This window comes from Cetorhinus maximus, chromosome 15, assembly GCF_964194155.1.
Source record: "Cetorhinus maximus chromosome 15, sCetMax3.hap1.1, whole genome shotgun sequence".
In the NCBI taxonomy this organism is placed as follows: Eukaryota; Metazoa; Chordata; class Chondrichthyes; order Lamniformes; family Cetorhinidae; genus Cetorhinus; species Cetorhinus maximus.
In genome coordinates this window covers 12,145,760-12,167,130 of record NC_135893.1, presented here as the reverse complement: position 1 = coordinate 12,167,130, position 21,371 = coordinate 12,145,760, and the positions used below count along the sequence as shown (strand labels likewise).

Sequence of the window (21,371 nt, the reverse complement as noted above, 5' to 3'; positions counted from 1 at the left end):
ATGGTGGCAAGGATATGAGATTGGAAGCTCACCTCCGGGTCAAATATGACTCCAAGGTTGCAAACAGTCTGATTCAGCCTCAGACAGTTTCCAGGGAGAGGGATGGTGTAGATGGTGAGGGAATAGAGTTTGAGGTGGGAACCAAATAGATTTGGTCTTCCCAGAATTTAATTGGAGGAAATTTCTGTTCATCCAGTACTGGATATTGGTCAAGCCATTTGGCAATTTAGGGACAGTGGAGGGGTCAAGAGATGTGGTGATGCAGTAGAGCTGTGAGTGATGAGCCCACATATGGAAACTGCTGTTGTGTTTTTGAATGATGTCACTGAGGGGCAGCATGTAGATGTGAAATAGGAAGGGGACAAGGCTAGATCCTTAGGATGGGAGTGGGAGGAAAAGCCATTGCAACTGATTTGTTGGCTATGGTTATATAGATAAGAATGGAAGCAGGTTAAAACAGTTCCTCTCAGCACCATTGTCCAAATGGTGCAGAGGCATTGAAGGAGTAAGGTGTGTTCAATTTGTCTAAGGCTGCAGGCAATTTGAGGATGAAAAGAGATAGCTTACCCTTCTTAGAGTCACATAAGATATCATTTATGATTTTAATACAAACTGTTTTGGGACTGGAGCGGGGTGGAAACTTGATTAGAAGGATTCAAACGTGGAGTTCTGGGAAATATGGACACAAATTTGGGAGGTGACAACACGTTCTGGGGCTTGAGAGGAAAGGGAGGTTGGAGATATGGCATTAGCTTGACTTCTATGGAACCAATGCGCAAATGAGCCAGCACTTTCAGGAGACCGTGAGAAACGCAACAAAAGTCTTTTTTCCCCCCATTTTTAAACCAACATCAGTTGTGGTTCAGTTGATAGTGCTCTTGATTTTGAGTCAAGAAATTGTGGGGATGTCTTACTCCAGGGATTTGAGCACAAAATATAGCCTGACACTCCTGTGCAATGCTGGATTGGCTGTTACACCAAGTATTGTTGTTTGTGGGACGTATGAAACTGGCTCCCATGTTTCTACATTAAAACAGTGACTATATTTAAAAGTATTTCATTGACTGCAAAGTGGTGTGGGCTGTCCTCAAGTTGTGAAAGGTGCTACCTGTAATATTTATCTATAATCTTCCTTTTATTTCAAGTGTCAACGTAATGGTAGAGGAAGACGATTTGTCATTATTTAATTATAGGGACCAAGATCTTTTTCCGTTTGGATCTGATGGTAGATGCTGAACTTGGCACAGCCAGGAAAGCCAGCGCCGCTTTGTGTTTGTTTGCAGCCGTGGCAACGGGAGACACGTGGTGCTGAAATCGATCAGCTGGTTTGTTGCAATTATGTATCGGAGCGAAAGGGGTTACAACGGGACAGGGGAAACCCCGACAGCAAGGTACCTGACATCGGATTAGATCCGGAATCGAGTTAGAAGGCCGCAATTTAAAAAAAAACACGTTGCACGCAGCGAGGCTTAAAAGATAAAGGCGGAGCCTGTTCCAGTAAAGCCTCGAGTCCATGGAATTTAAACACCCTCCGCTGGTCTGCTCCAGAGCGGTGAGTGTTTCTTGAAAAAGCAATTGGACTGCAGAAAAGACACTGTTCAAAGGCAGGTAACGTCAAACCAAACAATCCCATTGACACACTATTCATTGATTCAAAAAGTTCTAACGAGAAACGTGTTAGCCAGACATAATGAATGTAAATTGGTGGAAGGGAGTTATAGTGTAGGCAAGGGAGCAATTGAATAACAGGCAGAATGTTGTAATTCGGTGAATATTCTGCTTTATGGAGGGTGGCTACTAGACTCAAGTTTAGCTGGAGCTTTGAGAAATCAGGCCTGCCCCTTTAAACCGATAAAGTTCTCCTGCTTTGAATAGACACATCTTGAGGTCAACTGGATATTGTGCATATTGTGAGGGCAATTGTGCAATTTCGTTCACCCGGTGTTTAAATACCCATCTGTTCTATATATATGTGTGACAGCCAGCCAAATGCAAATATTTTACATTGTCTAATTTGGTAAATATTTTACAAACTTTGCCCATGAGCCACACAATGGGTAGTCAAAATAGTAACTCTTTGATCCCATCTCCCCGGAAGAGTACCGCTCTCTTGTAACAATGCTGCTAAGAACATGAATACCGCTTATTTAATTTGTGCAATAGTTTAAGATTTGTCAATCACATGACAACAATCCTGTGCTTATAAAGAGATTTTATGTTGAACTAATGCGTGCTTTTTTTGTAAATACTCATTAAAATGGATGAACTGCAAAGTAGCTCCTGACTTGGAGCCAATTTGGAATCTCTCCTATTTTATATGAATTGGGTCTACTTAATTAGCCCGATTAGACAGTTTACCACACAGGCGCCTAGATAGCTCGAAAGCTTGAGTATAGAATATTGGGTTATGTCAACAAAGTTCTGCACCTAAATACAAATCACCCTTTAGAATTAAGCACCTCTGCCGTTTGCTAACAGTGCAGAAAACGAACAGGGATGTATAGGCATATAGCACCTTCGAAAGCGAGATTTGGCGAAGGCCGTGGTTTACTGCTGAGAGCAATAACCCTTTCAGCAGCCCCAGATTTGTTTCCTCTAATCATCTCTTCCCAAGTCCCCTCTCAAAATTCAGCCCGATCTCTGCCAGGCTTCCTGTCCTCCAGATAAAAGCAAAACACTGCGGATGATCTGAAGAAGAGTCATACGGACTCGAAACGTTGACTCTTTTCTCTCTTTACAGATGCTGCCAGACCTGCTAAATTTTTCCAGCATTATCTGTTTATGTTCCTGTCCTCCAGGCCGCTCTAGCCAATCCTTGCCTCTCTCTCTGCCCTCACTCTTTTGAATTCTCTTCTAAAACTATGTTCTTTTTCGAACCTCTCTTTCCTCCTTCAAACCCCTTTTAAAAATCTCTTAACCCCATACAAGATGTGATAGACACTCGTGGATGCAACTGCTAACCATATTGTAATAATTGAGGGACTTTTTGCTAAGCTTCTCTAAAACGAAGCCTGGGAGATTCTGCAGTGAATCTATTACAAACCCTCTACTTGCTTTTCAATTAGCTGATTCAAGTTTCTTGTGTTCGAGGGGATTCATATTTACTCAACGTGGCTTCCTGAGAATAGCAGCAATCTTGAATTTCTGATTTCAATGGGCGAGCTAACTGTTGTTAACTGATACCCTGCCCAGTGCAAAAGATAGAACCTGCCCTTAAACAGTCAATGCAAATTATGCAAAGCATCTCCACAATCCTTTCATTTACAGGGGAAAATAAATCAAGGACTGTCTGTCCGATGGCCATCTCTTTCTTGTTGAAATTGTACAGTGATGTCTCGGATGAGTCTGTGATACTAAAGGGCTTTGTACATTCACACACAACACGGGTTTATGTACACGAAAGAGGGGGGTAGCGGGATTGTGAATGGGCTGGTATGGTGGTTACCGTTTTTAATAGTAGGCAACATTATTTGTTTGCAAGCATCTGCGTCAAATTGTAGAATAATGCTATTCAAGTGCTAATATTTGCGTTATCAGGGAATGAAAAATGTTAGTGTGAAGAGAGATTACTTGTCCTCGTTGTTTATGCCCTTCACTGCAAAGCTCAATATTTATACATAAGCCTCTCAACCCGCTAGGTCCCAACATATGAACAAACTTGATACTTTAAGCCAAATGTGATTTTATTCTTATGTAGTTGAATATTTAGCATCTGTGTTGTACATTGGATGGGGGCGGGGGGATGAAAGTTTGGAATAAGTTGGAAGCGTTGATTTTAACGCTGATAAAGACTGGCTTGCTATCTATAATTGGTCCGAGTTCCATCACATGATCAGCCTGATGGGTAACGAGGCACGGACTGTAATGGAGTATGTGTACAGTAAATCGGAGCGGGGCCTCCTGGAAATGCTGACAGGCCTAGGTTGGTGAGACTGAAAGAGAAAAGAGCATTTTGAATGCCTTTCCTTTAATAATCATTCTACTAGGGAGAGAGAATTATGCTACTTGTGAAAAGGAGACAACTTGGACACTGTGATGCAGCAGGACAAACACTTGCCTTAGTCATTGCAGTTTCCTTTTTTCTCTTCACCCTCCCAAGTGTCAGCTTAACTCCTTTTTAGCACTATAACCATTACATTAGACGGCTGTGGATTCTAAACACTACTGATTTGAGCACCGTAATTTAGGCTGACGTTTCGGCGCGGCATTATCAGATATGCTGGGGTTTTTTTCAGTTTAATTTAAATCGGTACCCTGTCAGCTGGTTTTAATGGATGTTAAAAATCCCGAGTTACAATTTGAAGAACAAGACGTTCTCCTGCTAGTCGAGCCAAATAAACAAAGAGGGCATTGAACAAAGTACCAACAACACTCCCCAAACGCTTCCAAGCATCCATTGCGCAGTGATTTTGAGATAGTTTGGTGGCGTGATTAGCTGCAAGATAGATTCAAATATTTGGTTGTTTCAATCAGCCTCGTCACTTTTTATTATGCTCGTTCAAGAACCACCTCCCCACCGTCCAACTAACTACCGTAATTGTATGGCATCGAAATCTCCACTTGGCACTTGCTCGTCCCAATCGTACACCTTGCTGAACAGAAATTTGGCACCTGATAACCTCAATGTAACTTTTAGCAGTTCCAGGAGTTAACTAGTCCATTTTTCCTTGGGTTAAGGTGCTTAATTGGGAGAAGGCTAATTATAACAATATTAGGCAGGAACTGAGGAATCTAGACTGGAGGCGGATGTTTGAGGGCAAATCAACAACTGACATGTGGGGGGGCTTTCTAACGTCAGTTGATAAGAATTCAGGACCGGCATGTTCCTGCTAGGATGAAGGATAAGCATGGCAAGTTTCAGGAACCTTGGATAACGAAGGATATTGTGAGATTAGTCAAAAAGAAAAGGGCTAGAAGGCTGGGAACAGATGAAGCCCGTGGAGAATATAAAGAAAGTAGGAAGAAACTTAAGCAAGGAGTCAGGAGGGCTAAAAGGGGTGATAAAAAGTCACTGGCAACCAGGATTAAGGAAAATCCCAAGGCCTTTTATACATATGTATAAAGCAAGAGGGTAGCCAGGGAAAGGGTAGGCCCACTCAGGGACAGAGGTGGGAATCTGTGTGTGGAGCCAGAGGAAATGGGAGAGATACTAAATGAATACTTCTCATCAGTATTCACCAAAGAGGACTTAGCGGTCGATTTGTCTAGGGAAGAGTGTGTAGATAGCCTGGATCATGTTGAGATCAAAAAAGAGGTGTTAGGTGTCTTGAAGAATATTAAGGTGGATAAGTCCCCAGGGCCAGATGGGATCTACACCAGAGTACTGAGGGAGGCAAGGGAGGAGATTGCTGGAGCCTTGACAGAAATCTTTGTATCCTCACTTGCTACAGGTGAGGACTGGAGAATGGCCAATGTTGTTCCACTGTTTAAGAAGGGTAGCAGGGATAACCCAGGAAATTACAGGCCGGTGAGCCTTACGTCAGTGGTAGGGAAATTATTGGAGAAGATTCTTCGTGACAGGATTTACTACCATTTGGAAGCAAATGGGCGTATTAGTGAGAGGCAGCATGGTTTTGTGAAGGGGAGGTCGTGTCTCACTAACTTAATCGAGTTTTTCGAGGAAGTGACAAAGATGATCGACGATGGAAGGGCAGTGGATGTTATATACATGGATTTCAGTAAGGCCTTTGACAAGGTCTCTCATGGCAGACTGGTACAGAAGGTAAAGTCGCATGGGATCAGAGGTGAGCTGACAAGATGGATACAGAATTGGCTTGGTCATAGAAGACAGAGGGTAGCAGTGGAAGGGTGCTTTTCTGAATGGAGAGCTGTGACTAGTGGAGTTCCGCAGGGATCAGTGCTGGGACCTTTGCTGTTTGTAGTATACATAAATGATTTGGAGGAAAATGTAACTGGGCTAATTAGTAAGTTTGCAGACGACACTAAGGTTGGAGGACTTGTAGATAGTGAAGAGGATTGTCAAAGGATACAACGGGATATAGATCGGTTGGAGACTTGGGCAGAGAAATGGCAGATGGAGTTTAATCCAGACAAATGTGAGGTAATGCATTTTGGAAGGTCTAATACAGGCAGGAATTATACAGTAAATGGCAGAACCCTTGAGTGCATCGACGGGCAGAGGGATTTGGGTGTACAGGTCCACAGGTCACTGAAAGTGGCAACACAGGTAGATAAGGTAGTCAGGAAGGCATATGGCATGCTTGCCTTCATTGGCAGGGGTATTGAGTATAAAAGCTGGGAAGTCATGCTGCAGCTGTATAGAACCTTGGTTAGGCCACACTTGGAATATTGCGTGCAATTCTGGTCGCCACATTACCAGAAGGATATGGAGGCATTGGAGAGGGTGCAGAGGAGGTTTACCAAGATGCTGCCTGGTCTGGAGGTTATTAGCTATGAGGAGAGGTTGGAGAAACTCGGATTGTTCTCACTAGAGCGACGGAGATTGAGGGGCGACTTGATAGAAGTTTACAAAATTATGAGCGCCATGGACAGAGTAGATAGTCAGAAGTTTATTCTCAGGTGGAAGAGTCAATTACTAGGGGACATTGATTTAAGGTGAGAGGAGAAAACTATAGAGGAGATGTGCAGGGCAAGTTTTTTACGCAGAGGGTAGTGAGTGTCTGGAATTTGCTGCCAGAGGAGATGGTGGAAGCAGGTACGATAGTGGTGTTTAAGAGGCAGCTTGACAAATACATGAATAGGATGGGAATAGAGGGATATGGACCCCAGAAGTGCAAAATGTTTTAGTTGACGGGCAATATGATCGGTGCAGGCTTGGAGGGCCGAAGGACCTGTTCCTGTGCTGTACTTTTCTTTGTTCTTTGTTTAACCTTGGTAATGCTAAAGGTGATGAGTTACATCATGGACATGAAGCTACTGTTTCTCATTCCACATATACTACTTGACATGTGGAGCATTTCCAGCATCTTCAGTATTTTGCTTCTGTTACTGCTGTTTGAAGAAGTACCTTGCATTTGGGGGTAATCAACTCTTAAAATGAGCCCATTAAATAAGTGGAAAAGGTTCCTAGCTAATGGGTGAATGGCTAAATATGGTGTACAGTAATTCCTTGCTTAAAGTTATAGTTGCATTCCTGAAACGTGCAACTTTAAGCGAAACAATTTTAAACAAATCAATTACAACCAATGTAAAAGCTGTAGTTGCGTTCTGTCGGACATTAAAACATTATATCCTGTAAATTGAAATACTGTACATTGCTAAATTCCTATATTTATAAATAAATTTAAATATATGAAAGAAATATGCATACTCTACTTGCCTCCCTCTCACCACCTCTTCCGCTAGCTCCGCTTCCTTCTCCCAAACCATCACTGTAAGTGAGGGGTAAGAAGAAGGGTAGTGAGAGGAAGCAAACGAGGACAAGTTCAGCGAGGGAAGTAATGAGTGGCTGAAAGTTAGTGAATGGGAGAGGCCGCTCCAAATTAGTGCCAATCGGGCCCTTTGATGCTACCACTGCACTGGTGTGAAACAATGCTAGAGCGGACATCCTGACGCTAAATGTGCATACTGGTCCCATTATACCCATGGCGCTAAAGTGGAATGATGCTGAATGAGGCAACTTAAAATGGGGACTTGCTGTAGTACTGGATTGGGCAGCACACCTGATCTGTCATTTTAGGTTTTTTATTCATTAATGGGATGTGGATGTTGCTGGCTAGACCAGCATTTACTGCCCATCCATAATTGTCCTTGAGAAGGTGGTGGTGAGCTGCCTTGAACCACTGTAGTCCATGTGGTGTAGGTACATAAACAGTGTTGTTAGGGAGGGAGTTCCAGAATTTTGACCCAGCAACAATGAAGGAACGGTGATATATTTCCAAGTCAGGATGGTGAGTGGCTTGGAGTGTAACCTCCAGGTGATGCTGTTCCCATGTGCCTTTCTCCTTCTAGATGGAGTGATCATAGATTTGGAAGGTGCTATCTAATGAGCCTTGGTGAGTTCCTGCAGTGCATTGTCATTGGAGATAGTCATAGAGTGATACAGCACAGAAACAGGCCCTTTGGCCCATTGTGTCTGTGCTGACCATCAGGACCCTACCTATTCTAATCCCATTTTCTAGCACTTGGCCTGTAGCCCTGTATGTTATGGCATTTCAAGTGCTCATCTATATACTTAAATGTTGTGAGGGTTCCTGCCTTTACCACCCCCTCAGTGTGTACCAGATTCCAACTACCCTCTGGGTGAAAACATTTTTCCTCAAATCCCCCCTAAACCTCCTGCTCCTTACCTTAAATCTATGCCCCCTGGTTATTGACACCTCCGCTAAAGGGAAAAGTTTCTTCCTATCTACGCACCTCATAATTTTGTATACGTCTATCAGGTCCACTCTCAGCCTTCTCTGCTCTAAGGAAAACAACTCTAGCCTATCCAGTCTCTCTTCATAGCTGAAAAGCTTCAGCCCAGGCAACATCCTGGTGAATCTCCTCTGCACGCTCTCCAGTGCAATCACATCCTTCCTAGTGTGGTGACCAGAACCGCGCACAGTACTCCAGCTGTGGCCTAACTAGCGTTTTATACAGCTCCAACATAACCTATGCCTCAACTAATAAAAGCAAGTATCCCATATGCCTTCTTAACTACATTATCTACCTGTGCTGTTGCCTTCAGGGATCTATGGACATGTACACCAAGGTCCTTCTGATCCTTCATGCTTCCTGGGGTCCTACCATTCATTGTGATTCCCTTGCTGTGTTAGTCCTTCCAAAATGCATCACCTCACACTTCTCAGGATTAAATTTGATTTGCCACTGCTCTGCCCATCTATATCATCTTGTAATCTAAGGCTTTCCTCCTCACTATCTACAACACCACCAATTTTCGTGTCATCTGTGAACTTGCTGATCATACCTCCATGTTCAAATCATTAATGTGCACTACAAATAGCAAGGGTCCCAGCACCGATGCCTGTGGTACACCACTCGTCACAGGCTTCCAATTGCAAAAACAACCTTTGACCATCGCCCCCTACCTGCCACTAAGCCAATGGTACACACTGCTGCTACTGTGTGCTGGTGGTGGAGGGAGTGAATGTTTGTGGATGGGGTGCCAATCAAGTGGGCTGCTAAGTCCTGGATGATGTAATGCTTCTTGAGTATTGTTTGAGCTGCATTCATCCAGGCAAGTGGAGAGTATTCCATCACACTCCTAACTTGTGCCTTGTAGATGGACAGGATTTGGGGAGTCAGTTGAGTTACTCGCCACAGGTTTCCTAGCTTCTGACGTACTCTTATAGACACAGTATGTATATGGCTGACCAGAAGCTGAACTGGACCAATGATCATCCTCCAGGATGTTGATAGTGGGGGATTCAGTGGTAGTAACGCCATTGAATGTCAAGAGGCAATGGTTAGATTCTCTCTTTTTGGCAATGGTTATTGCCTGACTCTTGCATGGCACGAACGCTACTTGCCACTTTTCAGCCCAAGCCTAGATTTTGTCCAGGTCTTGCTGCATTTGGATATGGACTGCTTCAGTATCTAAGGATATCGATACTGTCATGGACAGTCAAGTACGTTTTCCCTCTTGGTTCCCTCACGATCTGCCGCAGACCCAGCTAGCTCGGTCTGTAGTGGTGCTACTGAGCCACTCCTGGTGATGGACATTGAAATCCCCCACCTAGAGTACATTCTGTGCCCTTGCCACCCTCAATGCTTCCTTCAAGTGGTGTTCAACATAGAAGAGTTCATCAGCTGGGGTGCGGGGAAAGGGATGGCGGTACATGGTAATCAGCAGGAGGTTTCCTTGCCCATGACTCACCTGATGCATGAGACTTCTTTGGGTCCCGAGTTGATGTTGAGGACTCCCAGGGAAACTGCCTCCTGACTGTATATCACTGCCGCCACCTCTGCTGGGTCTGTCCTACTGGTGGGACAGGACATACTCTGGGATGGTGACTGAGACATTATCTGTAAGGAATGATTCTTGAGTATGACTGCTAGGCTGTTGCTTGATTATCTGGACAGCTCCCCCAATTTTGATACAAGCACCCAGATGTTAGTGAGGAAGACTTTGCAGTGTCAACAGGGCTGAGTTTGTCGCTGTCATTTCCAATGCCAGGTGGTCTATCTAGTTTCACTCCTTATTAACTTTCTAGTGGTTGGATACAATTAAGTGGCTTGCTAGGACATTTAAGAGTCAACTGCATTGCTGTGGGCTGATCCAGGTAAGGACAGTTTCCTTCCCTAAGGGACATAGTGAATCAGATAGTTTATTTACAACAATCATTTAATTCCAGATTTTTATTGAATTCAAATTCCACCATCATTCCAACCATGTCCCCAGAAAATTACTCTGGGTCTCTGGATTACTAGTCCAGTGACAATACCACCTCCCCAACAATCTTATTTACTGGAGCAGGGGACTATGTGCCCTTAGTTCATTGGTCACTGTCCACGGTCCTGATTGTTATTTATTGAATCTTGCTGGAAAGCATGTGCAGACATCAATTGTGAATGGGATTGGTGTTGAGCTGTGACACTCTCCACAGTCGAATAGTGATGTATTATAGATCATTCAGGGAGTCTGTGTTGTTGAGGCAATATGCACTTTTACGTGCATGTTTTGGTCTGGAGCTATGGATAGTGATGGTAGAAGCTCCAATTTTCTTCCCACCATGTGGCTGACCAGAAATATCTCCCATTCTTCTTGCTTGCCATTGGTGTGAGTTGGAAGAATTTGCAGATTGAGACTTAGTCCGTTTGGCCACTTTATGAATGCACCTTCCTTGGCATGAAGTCCTTGGGTGAGATTCTAATTTGGAGCTTCTGGCTCAGGGACAGGGGCACTACCCACTGCACCATAAGACCTCCCACAATTGAATAGCTTGCTGATATTCACGTTTTAGTCTCTCTTGCATGATTATCAGTCAGTTAAGCAAGATTCTAGAGATCTGATAGATGAGGGATCATTCCTCAAGTCAAGAGCGCATGCTATTGGTAAAGGAAGGGAAAATTTTGAAGTTTTTTTACTAACTGGCTATCAGGGAGTTGAGACATAAGGCTTTAAAGTTTTTTAAAACTACATCATTAAGTTTTCTTTGAAGGGGTCTTAAAATATAGGAAAATATATTAGCCCAGCACTGTCTTTACAAAACATCTGGCAAACTTTGATTTTATTTGAAGGTATAAAATAACTGGAAGTAGGTCTGTATGAGTTTCAGCACCAATAACAAGCAGGATGTAACTGGTCATGTTTCTGAGAAAGAGTATGACAAACTTTCTTCTGAGATGCTAACAATGATGTAAATCAGTGCTTTTTTGGCTATTTCTCGCCGAACAATTTATTAAACATATTTTCATGAAAATGGGCCCCTTTACAAATTGTTTTCTTAAATTAGCATATATTACTATGGTTCGTGCTTATACCTTTTTAAGGATCTGGCTCTTTTTTTAAACTCTTGAAGATTTTTTGTGTTTGTTCAAATTTTATCATTTCCCTGCCATGCAATGAGAGTCAGTGACAATGATATGCTGTTATACACACTAATGGATCATACTGTTACTGCCTTGAGGATATATTGTGCACTAGCATTGGAGAATGTTTTTTTTATTATTATTTCATGGCAAGTGATTGTCACTGGCAAGGCTAATATTTATTGCTGATCCCTAATTGCCCTTGAGGCGGTGGTGAGCCGCTACCTTGAATCGCTGCAGTCCATGTGGTGTAGTAAGCCCACAGTGCTGTTAGGGGAAAGTTCCAGGTTTTTGACCCAGCAACAGTAAAGGAATGGCAATATTGTTCCAAGTCAGGCTTGGGTGTGGCTTGGAGGTGGCGATGTTCCCATGCGCCTGCTATCCTTGTCTATCTAGGCGGTAGAAGTTGCAGGTTTGGAAGGTGCTTTCAAACAAACCTTGAGGAGTTTTTGCAGTTCATCTTGTAAATGATATGTGCTATTGCCACTGGTGGTGGTTGAAGTGCTGACCAAACAGGCTACTTTGTCCTGGATGGTGTTGAACTTCTTGAATGTTGTTAGAGCTGCAATCAACCAGGCATGTGGAGAGTTAGTCTATCATACTCCTGACTTGTCTTGTGGACTGGCTTTGGGGAGTCAGGAAGGGAGTTACTTCCTGAAGAATTCTTAGCCTCTGACCTGCTCTTTTAGCTGCTCCAGTTCAAATTCTGGTCAATGGTAACCTCCCAGGATGTTGATGGTGGAGTATCCAGTGATGGTAGTTCCATTGAATGTCAAGGGGTGATGGTTAAATTCTCTCCAGTTGGAAATGGTCATTACCTGACACTTGTGTGGCATGAATGTTGTCCGGGTCCTGTTGCACATGAGCATGGACTGCTTCAGTATCTGAGGAGTCTCGAATGGTGATGAACATTGGGCAATCATCAGCGAACATACCCCACATCTGACCTTTTATAATGGAGAAGTCATTGATAAGCAGCTGAAGATGGTTGAGCTTGGGACACTACCCTGCAGTGATGTCCAGGGACTGAGATGATTGGCCTCCAACAACTGCCACAAGCTTTCTATGTACGACATGTGATTCAAATCAGTGCAGAGCTCCCCCCCACCAATTCCCATTGTCTTCACTTTTACAAGGGCTCCTTTATGTTACACCAGGAGTGGGGAACCTTTTTATCATGGTCCATTTACACATAAACAAAATTAGTCGTGGGCCACACACACATACACGCACAAAAATCAACTTAATTTAGTTTTTTTTTTAAAGAGATAATACAAAGACGTTCAACTCACCTGTTTTAATGCAATGGCTGAATTTGAATATTATATTGCTAAATATTATAGTAATTTAGCTGATGTTTTTAACCAAAGCCAATTCATAACTATGATGATAAATGCTATTTTGAAAGCACTACTATCATAGGTCTAGGTTTTTAGAAATCTTGCTGCAGGCCGGATGAAATTGAGCAACAGGCCAGATCTGGCCCACAGGTCGTAGATTCCCCACCCCTGTGCTACAATCATCAGCATCAGGATTTCAGATGAGGCATGCCAAAGATGCCTCAGGTCAGTCCCTGCATCAGTGCAACTTTTTGTTGCATCTTCTGCAGCAGTCATCCAATAGCCTCTCAGATTACCTGAATACTGAACTATCAATAATTTAGGGGGTGGCTTTAGACTGCAGGTACAAATCTGCTTATCAATTGTACTGAGTTTGCTTTGGATTTAACTCCAGATTCGACTATTCCAAACCCTCTGACTGACCTCCTGCAAAGTTGAGTTCAAAACTCTACTGCCCATATCCTAACTTGTACCAAGCCCTGTTCTCTACATTATTGGTGCTTTTTGGTCTAGATTGGCTCCCCATCCAGTGACCCTCAAAATTCATCAGTATGTTCAATTTTCTCCATGGTCTTCTTTTCCCTTATCTCCGTAATTCTGCAAATGTTCAAGAACAATGATATTTCCAATTCTGGCCTCTTGTGCATCCTCAATTTCTTTTGCCACACCACTAGCACTGGAATTCTTTCCCTAAATTTCTCTGACTCACTCTCCTCCTTTTAAGATGCTTCCGAAAACCTACCTTTGATCAAACTTCTGGTTATCTGTCCTGTCTCCTTATGTAGCTCAAGTGTTAAATCTACTAACACTCCTGGGAAAGGTCTTGGGATGTTTTCCTACAGTAAATTCTGTGTAAGTCCAAGTTGTTTTTAAATTAGTGGAACATCACGCGCAATGTTACTATCAGTGCCATTTACACCAGAACAACAGCCAGTAAACAAACTTGTATTCATAAAATGCCTTCCGTGACCTCAAAAGTCCAAAGTACTTCACAGCCAATTAAGTATTTTTGAAGTATAGACACTGTTGTGATAAATCTGAGTCTTGCCCACAGCAAACGAGAGCAGGAAGCTGAATTGGAATAAATGGGTCATTTTCAGGTTGGCAAGCTGTAACCAGTGGATTGCCACAGAGATCAGTGCTGGGCCTCGACTAGTTGTAATCTATATAAATGAGTTGGATGGAGGGACTGAACATATGGTTGCTAAATTTGCTGATGACACAAAGATAAGCAGGAAAGTAAATTGTGAGGAGGACATAGAATCTACAAAGGGATTTAGGAGGTTAAGTGAATGGGCAAAAAATTGGCAGATGGAGGATGATGTAGGAAACTGAATTTGTTCACTTTGGCAGGAAAAATAGAAAAGCAGTATATTATTTAAATGGAGAAAAGACTGCAAAGGGATCTGGATGTCCTGGTACGTGAATCAAAGTTAGTATGCAGGTACAAGTCCTTAGGAAGGCAAATGGACTATTGTCATTTATTGCAAGGGGAATGAAATATAAAAGTACGGATATAGGAACATAGGAAATAGGAGGAGGAGTAGTCATTTGGCCCCTCGAGCCTTATCTGCCATTCAATTAGGTCATGGCTGATCATCTACCTGAATGCCATTTTCCCCACATGATCCCTATATCCCTTGATTATCTTTAATACCTAGAAATCCGTCATTCTCTATCTTGAACATAATCAATTAGCCTCTAGGGTAGAGAATTCAAAGATTCACCACCCTCTGAGTGGAAAAAATTCCTCGCCTCAGTCTTAAAAGGCCTACCTCTTATACTGAGACTGTTGTGCTTTGCTGTAATTGTATACGGCATTGGTGAGACATGCAGAATATTGTGTACAGTTTTGGTCTCCTTACTTGAGAAAGGATATAATAGCATTAGAAGCAGTTCAGAGAAGGTTCACTTGACTGATTCCTGGGGTGAAAGGTTTATCTCACGAAAAAAGATTGCACAGGTTGGGCCTGTATCCCTTAGAGTTTAGAAGAATGAGAGATGATCTTATTGATACATGCAAGATCTTGAGGGGATTTGACAGGGTGGATGCTGAGAGAATGTTCCCTTTGTGGGAGTGACTAAAACTAGTGGACACACTTGTTATGACATGGCAGATGATGTGTGCCAGGCTGACTAAATCCACAAGGGAAACTTAGTCGTGCTAACAAGATTTTACAATTTGTATTTATTACGAGGTGTGTGCACTGAATTTGGAAATCATAAGTCCACCAAGACCTTGAGATATTTTAGAAAATAAAAGATTTCAAACACATACATAAGACTATAAATTAATTACTACTATAGCTCCTAAAATTCTGAATTAACCTGACTCCCAGTTACACACCCCCTTTAAGGCAACAGTCCAAAATAGATTTTAGATTTAAAACAAAATCAGCAAGTTAACACAGTACCCACTTGGCAGTGGAATTCCAAATGGCTTCCCCAACTTCAGTTACTTTTATATAGTAGACTTATGCACAAATGGCTGGAGACTTCTTGAAAGCTGTTTCACACACTCCTTTTGGATCTTACATGGCCTTCTCCTGGCACACAGCCTTTCATTCTCCTTATATATTAAATTTTATTGTTCCATATGTCTTTGAAACTGTATCTTCCTCATAATATAAACGTTGCCAATACTGTCAGTCATTTGGGGAAAAATAAACACCTTAGCCTTGATTATTGGCTAGTTGTAAGAAGACTAACATCCCTTTGAAATCCAAACAATCCCTTCATTTATCTAAAAAAAATCAAATTACCTTCACACCTTACATGCTAAGCCAGCACCCATGTTTATCCATTAAAATTTCAAGCACATTTCTACATCTAACTTCTTTTGATAATTTCAAGCTTGCAGTCTATTTGACTCCAAATGTAATTAAATAACAGACAGGACCAACTATACTCACACCCATAAACCTTCTTCCCAATAAACCAAAAAAAATTATTAAAATTATTATACTTTGTAACAACACCTTACAAGCAAGGGGTCACCCATTTAAGACGAAGATGAGAATTTTTCTTGAGGGTCGTTGGTCTGTGGAATTCTCTTCCCCAGAGAGCGGTGGAGATAGGGTCATTGAATATTTTTAAGGCCAAGACTGACTCTCTTGCCAATCAAGAGTCTAAGGGTATGGGGGTAGACAGGAAAATAGCTTGGTGGGCACAGTTAGATCAGCCATTTTATCAAATGGCAGAGCAGGCTTGAGGAGCAGAATGGCCTACTCCTAATTCATATGTTCGTATAATGACCAGATAATCAGTGTTGATTGAGGAATAAATATTGGCCAAGACACCAGGTAGAACTCCCATGCTCTTCTTCTATAAATTGCCACTCTATCTTTTACGACCACCTGAAAAGGTAGACAGGGCCCAAGCTTAAATGTCACATCCAAAGGACAGCACCTTCAACAGTGCAGCACTCCCTCATTAAGTGTTAGTCTGGATATGTGCACCAATCTCAGGATGGTACCAAAAAAAAAATCTCAGGAATGGGATTTGAACTCTGAGGCAACGCAGCTTCCACTGAGTCACAGCTGATAACTACTTCCTCAAAGATCTTATTACATTGTGTTTTGGATTTATTTAGTTCAATTTAATTATTATAAGATTTCAGAGGGTATTTTTGTCAGTTAATTGGTGAACGAAGTTAATACAAAACCTACTAGGATAGTTCCACATAAAACAATCAGGATATGGCATGCATTACCACCAGAGCCCCACATGGAAAAGAGATTTGAATAAATTTCTGCAATATGGAGCTAGCACCAACATGCAACACAGGTTGAATGGCCACCTCCTGTCTGGAAATTTATGAAATCATTTTAGTTACTGCTATTATCCTGGCTTCCAGGGATTGCCCTTACAATAAAGAAAACAGGCTAACTACTGAGCAACTCAGAGGTCTTGAGTTCAAATCCCAATTTGGTAAATTATTAGTTTTCCTCCTGTCAGCCCATCATTGAGATGTCATTTAAACTCAAACCAGTTCATTCATGTCCTTCAGGGAGGAAACCTGCCTCCTCACACACTCTTAAATGCCATCTGAAGTAGCCTAGCAAGCTGCCATTCTGTTGTACAATCGCCTTTCAAGATGAAGGTTCATTATCACTCGTAGCCATAAACAGGACTTTGCCAGCTTCACGTACATATCAAGGGTAGATTAAATGGGGAAAAAAAGCCCAGTGTAAATGTACTGATTGGGATCTCACATTGTGTTAGGAATATGTTATTTGACTTCTACACAAATGACTCTGCTGATGCACTGATAATTGGTTTATATTTGTCCTTCTGAGGTTTAGCCTTGTCTGCTATCATTCACCTTGTTATGTAAATATGGTGTCTGCAGGGGAAGAGAATCATCAGTTGCCTATTTTAAGTAAACCAATAGGGGTAGGCTATGTTGCTACAGTGTCACCAACAGAGGTAACTACACAATTTCCTTATTTAAATATAATTAAACTAAGATATACTCCAAGCAGGCAATGGGCGCTAGGTGGGGTACACCCAGGAGGGGATACCAGTCCATCACAGGGTACGCGTGCACACACACACACAAGGACAATTTACCGTAGCCAATCCACCTATCCAGCAAGTCTTTGAACGGTGGGAGGAAACCAGAACAATCCCACCAGGAGAATGTGCAAACTCCACACAGGCACCCGAAATCAGAATTCTTGTAAGACTTTATTAAGATCTCAAGACTAGCTTGTAAAGATGGGCGAAGATGCACAGTTGAGTGATTCGGTTGTGCAAGGTAGGAAGATTACTGCAATTTTGCCTTTAATGTGTGATTTGCAAAGCCATAGTTGAGTCTGGTGATAATGTTATCTGTTGTTGGAAGACTGTTTCATTCTCCATCATTAATGCCCACACGATTGCTAAAGTCTTAAAGACAATACTATCTTTCACTACCTGACTGTTGATCTTACTGCTTATCTCATGGTTTGCAGACCAGTGATAAAATTATATCAAAATCAAAATGTTCTGGAGACTTGATAAATTGAGCTGTACAGAGAAGGAAGGTCTCAATTTCCATGCCAGATCCATTCAAATTTAGGCACACTGTCAATTCGGCCTCCTGACCCCCATCTCCTGGAAGTTGTGGTAGTGACTCCAGATTCAGATCACATAACTCCTATTCTGATCTGTATTTAACCCAGCAGTGCTTGCTCAATTCGCTATCTCTCCAATCTCTCAATCCGCTTTAAATCTTCCTTGACTCTGTTATCGTCAATGCTCTAAGCTGTGATTTATTCCTTCTAATCTCCAAAATTAAATATCTTGCATTACTTCCTCCTCATCACTATATTAAAATCCAGTCATCAAAAGTTTCATATTCTAAGTCCTTTCTTTCTCAGAATTCCAACCTAATGCTCTATTAACCTACATGTTTCCTAACACAATAAAAAAACAGAAAATGCTAGAAAAACTGAGCAGATCTGACAGTATCAGTGGAGAGAAACAGAGTTAACGTTTCGAAACTGTATGACTCTTCAAGGCTGTTTCCCAATTTGTTATCCTTTGATCCTTATCACTGGGATCTCTCATTCTTCAGTATTGGTGCAATGCGCTATGGGTCTTGCAAATATTGAATATGTTGCTGAATTAGAAAGCATAAGCATTTAACCAGCGTGCTGGGAAAACGATATGATCGGGTGGAAAGCCAGTTTTATACTCGCCGAAGACTTCAACGTGGATGGGTGTAAAACGAATCCCGTTAATTACCCAAGGGGCAGGTTGGGTTAAAATTGTTGCATGGCGATGACTTCTACCGATCTAATCTGCAAATTTTGCATTTTTCTTTTGCAGGTACGGAGGAATTTGCTCACGTGTAAATCTGTGGGATGCCAGCTCAGTTGTGGTGATGTCTGAACAGGAGCTGCCCACCCAGCTCTGCACCAAAGGGGACCAGTACCTTGCGAGCGGTTCTCCGGCCGAAGCCACCGCCTGTTACACCATAGCTTTCAGCCATAGCGCCGAGACGACCGTCCAGCATGTCAAATCCTTGGGGGAGCTCGGCCTGGGCGACGTGCTGGCAGTGTTGGAGGGCTGGTGCGCCGACCAAAGCTGGGTCCCGAGGCAAGCGGGGGGCGAGCCCGCCGGCAAGGCGCCCGTCAGCGTGGGGGTGGCCGCCGTCTTCCTCTCCACGCTGAGCCCCAGCAACCTGACTGCCTCGGTGCTGAAGATGGACGCGCTGCTGAGGAGCGGGCGGCACCAGGAGGCGGTGAGCCGCTGCAACGCTTTACTCAACGCCCACCCGAGGCACTCGCTGGAGCTGCTGCTTACCAGGGCCCTGGCCTGGGTCCTCTCCGACAGCCATTCGGCCAACGGCGTGGTGGACTACCTGCAGGCCTTCGTCAAGCGGCAGGAGGAGACCGTGGCGTTTGTGACCACACGGCAGAAGAGAGACTTGCCCCAGATCCTGCGGGCCTTCGACGACTACATATCGCTGCATGAGGGGAGACAACAAAATGGCCGCCCGGCCGGGCTGCTGAGCGATTGCCGCCATTTCCTCTCGCTCGTGTCATGTCGTGACGTCAGCGCGCACCGGGCATGCGCCGCGCACCCTTTGGAAAAGCGGCGATTGGAAGAAAGCGCGGGAAGCGGCAGCGCGGCGCTCGCGCGGCCCTCCGGCCTTGGCCGCTCGAAGCCTGAGGCGAAGGCCTTGCTCCTCATCAGCCGGGCCGCTGCCCACTTCGCCATGGGCAACCGCGACAGGGAGGTGATCCACGACCTAGCGTCGGCCTTTGAGAGCAGCCCGGCGCTCGCCAGGAAACATTTCGAGCAGCTCTTCGTGCCGCACAGCGTGGTGGCGCGGGCCAAGCAGTTCATCGAGGCCCAGTTCTCCGAGTACAAGGCGACGGTGCGCTGCCGGGCCGACCTGCGATCCGACGGGGGAGCCGAGCTCCTTCGGCCCGCCCTTGAAGCGCTCCAGCTGGTGGCTCACATCGAACCGGAGAACAAGCGGGACCTGGAGATCCGACAGGCCGACTGCAAGCTGCTCTGCGGGGAGGCCGAGAGCTCCCTCCGGCTGTGCCAGGGCCTGCTCGCTGCCGACCCGACCACCTACCACAGCACCATCCTGGTCCTCCGCGGCTTCTCCCACCTGCGCGCCGGGGACCTCACGCGGGCCCTCGAGGATTTCCAGTCCATCCTTGAACACGATCTTCCACATCCCGGGAGCTGTGTTAAGGCCATGTGCGGCCGGGGCCTGGTGCGAATGCTGTCCGGGAGCCCTTACCTGACGGCCCTGGACTACATCACCGCCAGCAGGCTGAGGCTGGATGAAGTGGCCTTGTTTGTGAAGTCCTACGTCCCCTGGAACCAGCGAGGCCTCCTGTACAAGGTCCTGCAGGAAGAAGGGCAGAAAATCCTTCGGAAAAAACACTCCAGCCCCTCGGCCAGTGCCGTCTTAAGGAAGAAAAGTGCAGAACGTGGAAATTATGGCAATTCTTTCAAAGAAGGGTACTGCAGCCTCTTAATCAAAAATATCAACTAAGCCTGTGTCATTTAAGCTGGATTTCTTCTAGGAAACAATATGCTGGGATGTAGGGAATGAGTAATTTGAGACCTGACGTTTGGTAGGTGTGGAATGCATAGGTCCAAAGTCATCTATCCAATGGTTTAAACCCTATTTCAGGACTGAAGGACACAAATCTAAGCTGACACTCCTATGCAGTACTGAGGGAGTACCATACCATCAGAGGTGTGGTCTTTCAGAAGAGACCTTAAACCGAGACCCCCATCCACCTCTCAGGTGTTTATAATAGATCTTATGGTAGTACTTTAAAGAAGAGTAGACGAGTTATCCCCATGTATCCAGGTTGGATAGTAACCATTTGCTGTTGGTTGCTGGAATAGATTCAAGATCACTTTGCCTCTTTGGTAGTAGTATAATGCAAAGTGTTTACCTGTCATGGTGCCTTGTCTGATGGTGCACGTCGGACAAGAGCACAGGCTGTTTGCACTCTGTGTGTTTAAAGTCAAATATTTGTATACTTGACACAAGGCCAATAGACCCATATGGGAAAAAAAAGTTCTAATCAGACATTTGATAGGTTTTAAAGGAAAAAAAGTCTTGATTATTAAATCCAAACATGTTTGCTTACTCCTAGAGATGCATTGGGTGTTCATTACTTAGCTTTATTGCTGCTGGAACTGGAGCCATCAGATGAGATTTCCCGCATTCTGTCTGCAGATGCTCTCTACCAGCTGGGATGGATGGAAGAGGCTTACAAGACATTGCTGGTTTCTCTTGGCAAGAACCCTCAGCAATCCTCAGTCCTGGCTAGGCTTGCCCTACTTCAGCTGAAGAAAGGCTTTCTATATGACGCCAACCAGGTACGATATCTGAGGTGCTGTAGGAAGGTGGAATTAGGGTAGTGATGTGAGGCATTTCCAGCTTGATAATCCCTGGCATCAGTGATTTGTTGTTGGGAAAGAAGGAATGCCTCATGGATGACATAATCAAAACTAAGAATTTTAAAACAAATTGTTGATGCACAAACTTGAAGATATTTACAGAACCAGGTGGTCATTTGGTCCATTGTATCTGTGTCGATTCATTTTTGG

The 21,371-nt window shown here is 43.8% G+C and overlaps 1 protein-coding gene across 4 annotated transcripts in view; it reads left to right on the top strand.

Moving 5' to 3' along the window:
- Nucleotides 1-1,364: 1,364 nt before the first annotated feature.
- The window catches only part of ttc34 (tetratricopeptide repeat domain 34), a 114,356-nt gene continuing 94,349 nt past the window's right edge, over nt 1,365-21,371 (top strand). For 2 of the 4 annotated variants that reach the window (XM_078557886.1, XM_078557889.1), the window contains exons 1-3: nt 1,365-1,552; nt 18,609-20,264; nt 20,915-21,140. In XM_078557886.1, the coding sequence (XP_078414012.1) occupies nt 18,664-20,264; nt 20,915-21,140 (1,827 nt within the window). In that variant the 5' untranslated portion in view covers nt 1,365-1,552; nt 18,609-18,663. Of the gene's footprint in view, nt 1,609-3,856; nt 3,923-18,608; nt 20,265-20,914; nt 21,141-21,371 lie in introns of those variants that run through there. The other 2 variants (XM_078557887.1, XM_078557888.1) reach the window with 2 other exon arrangements.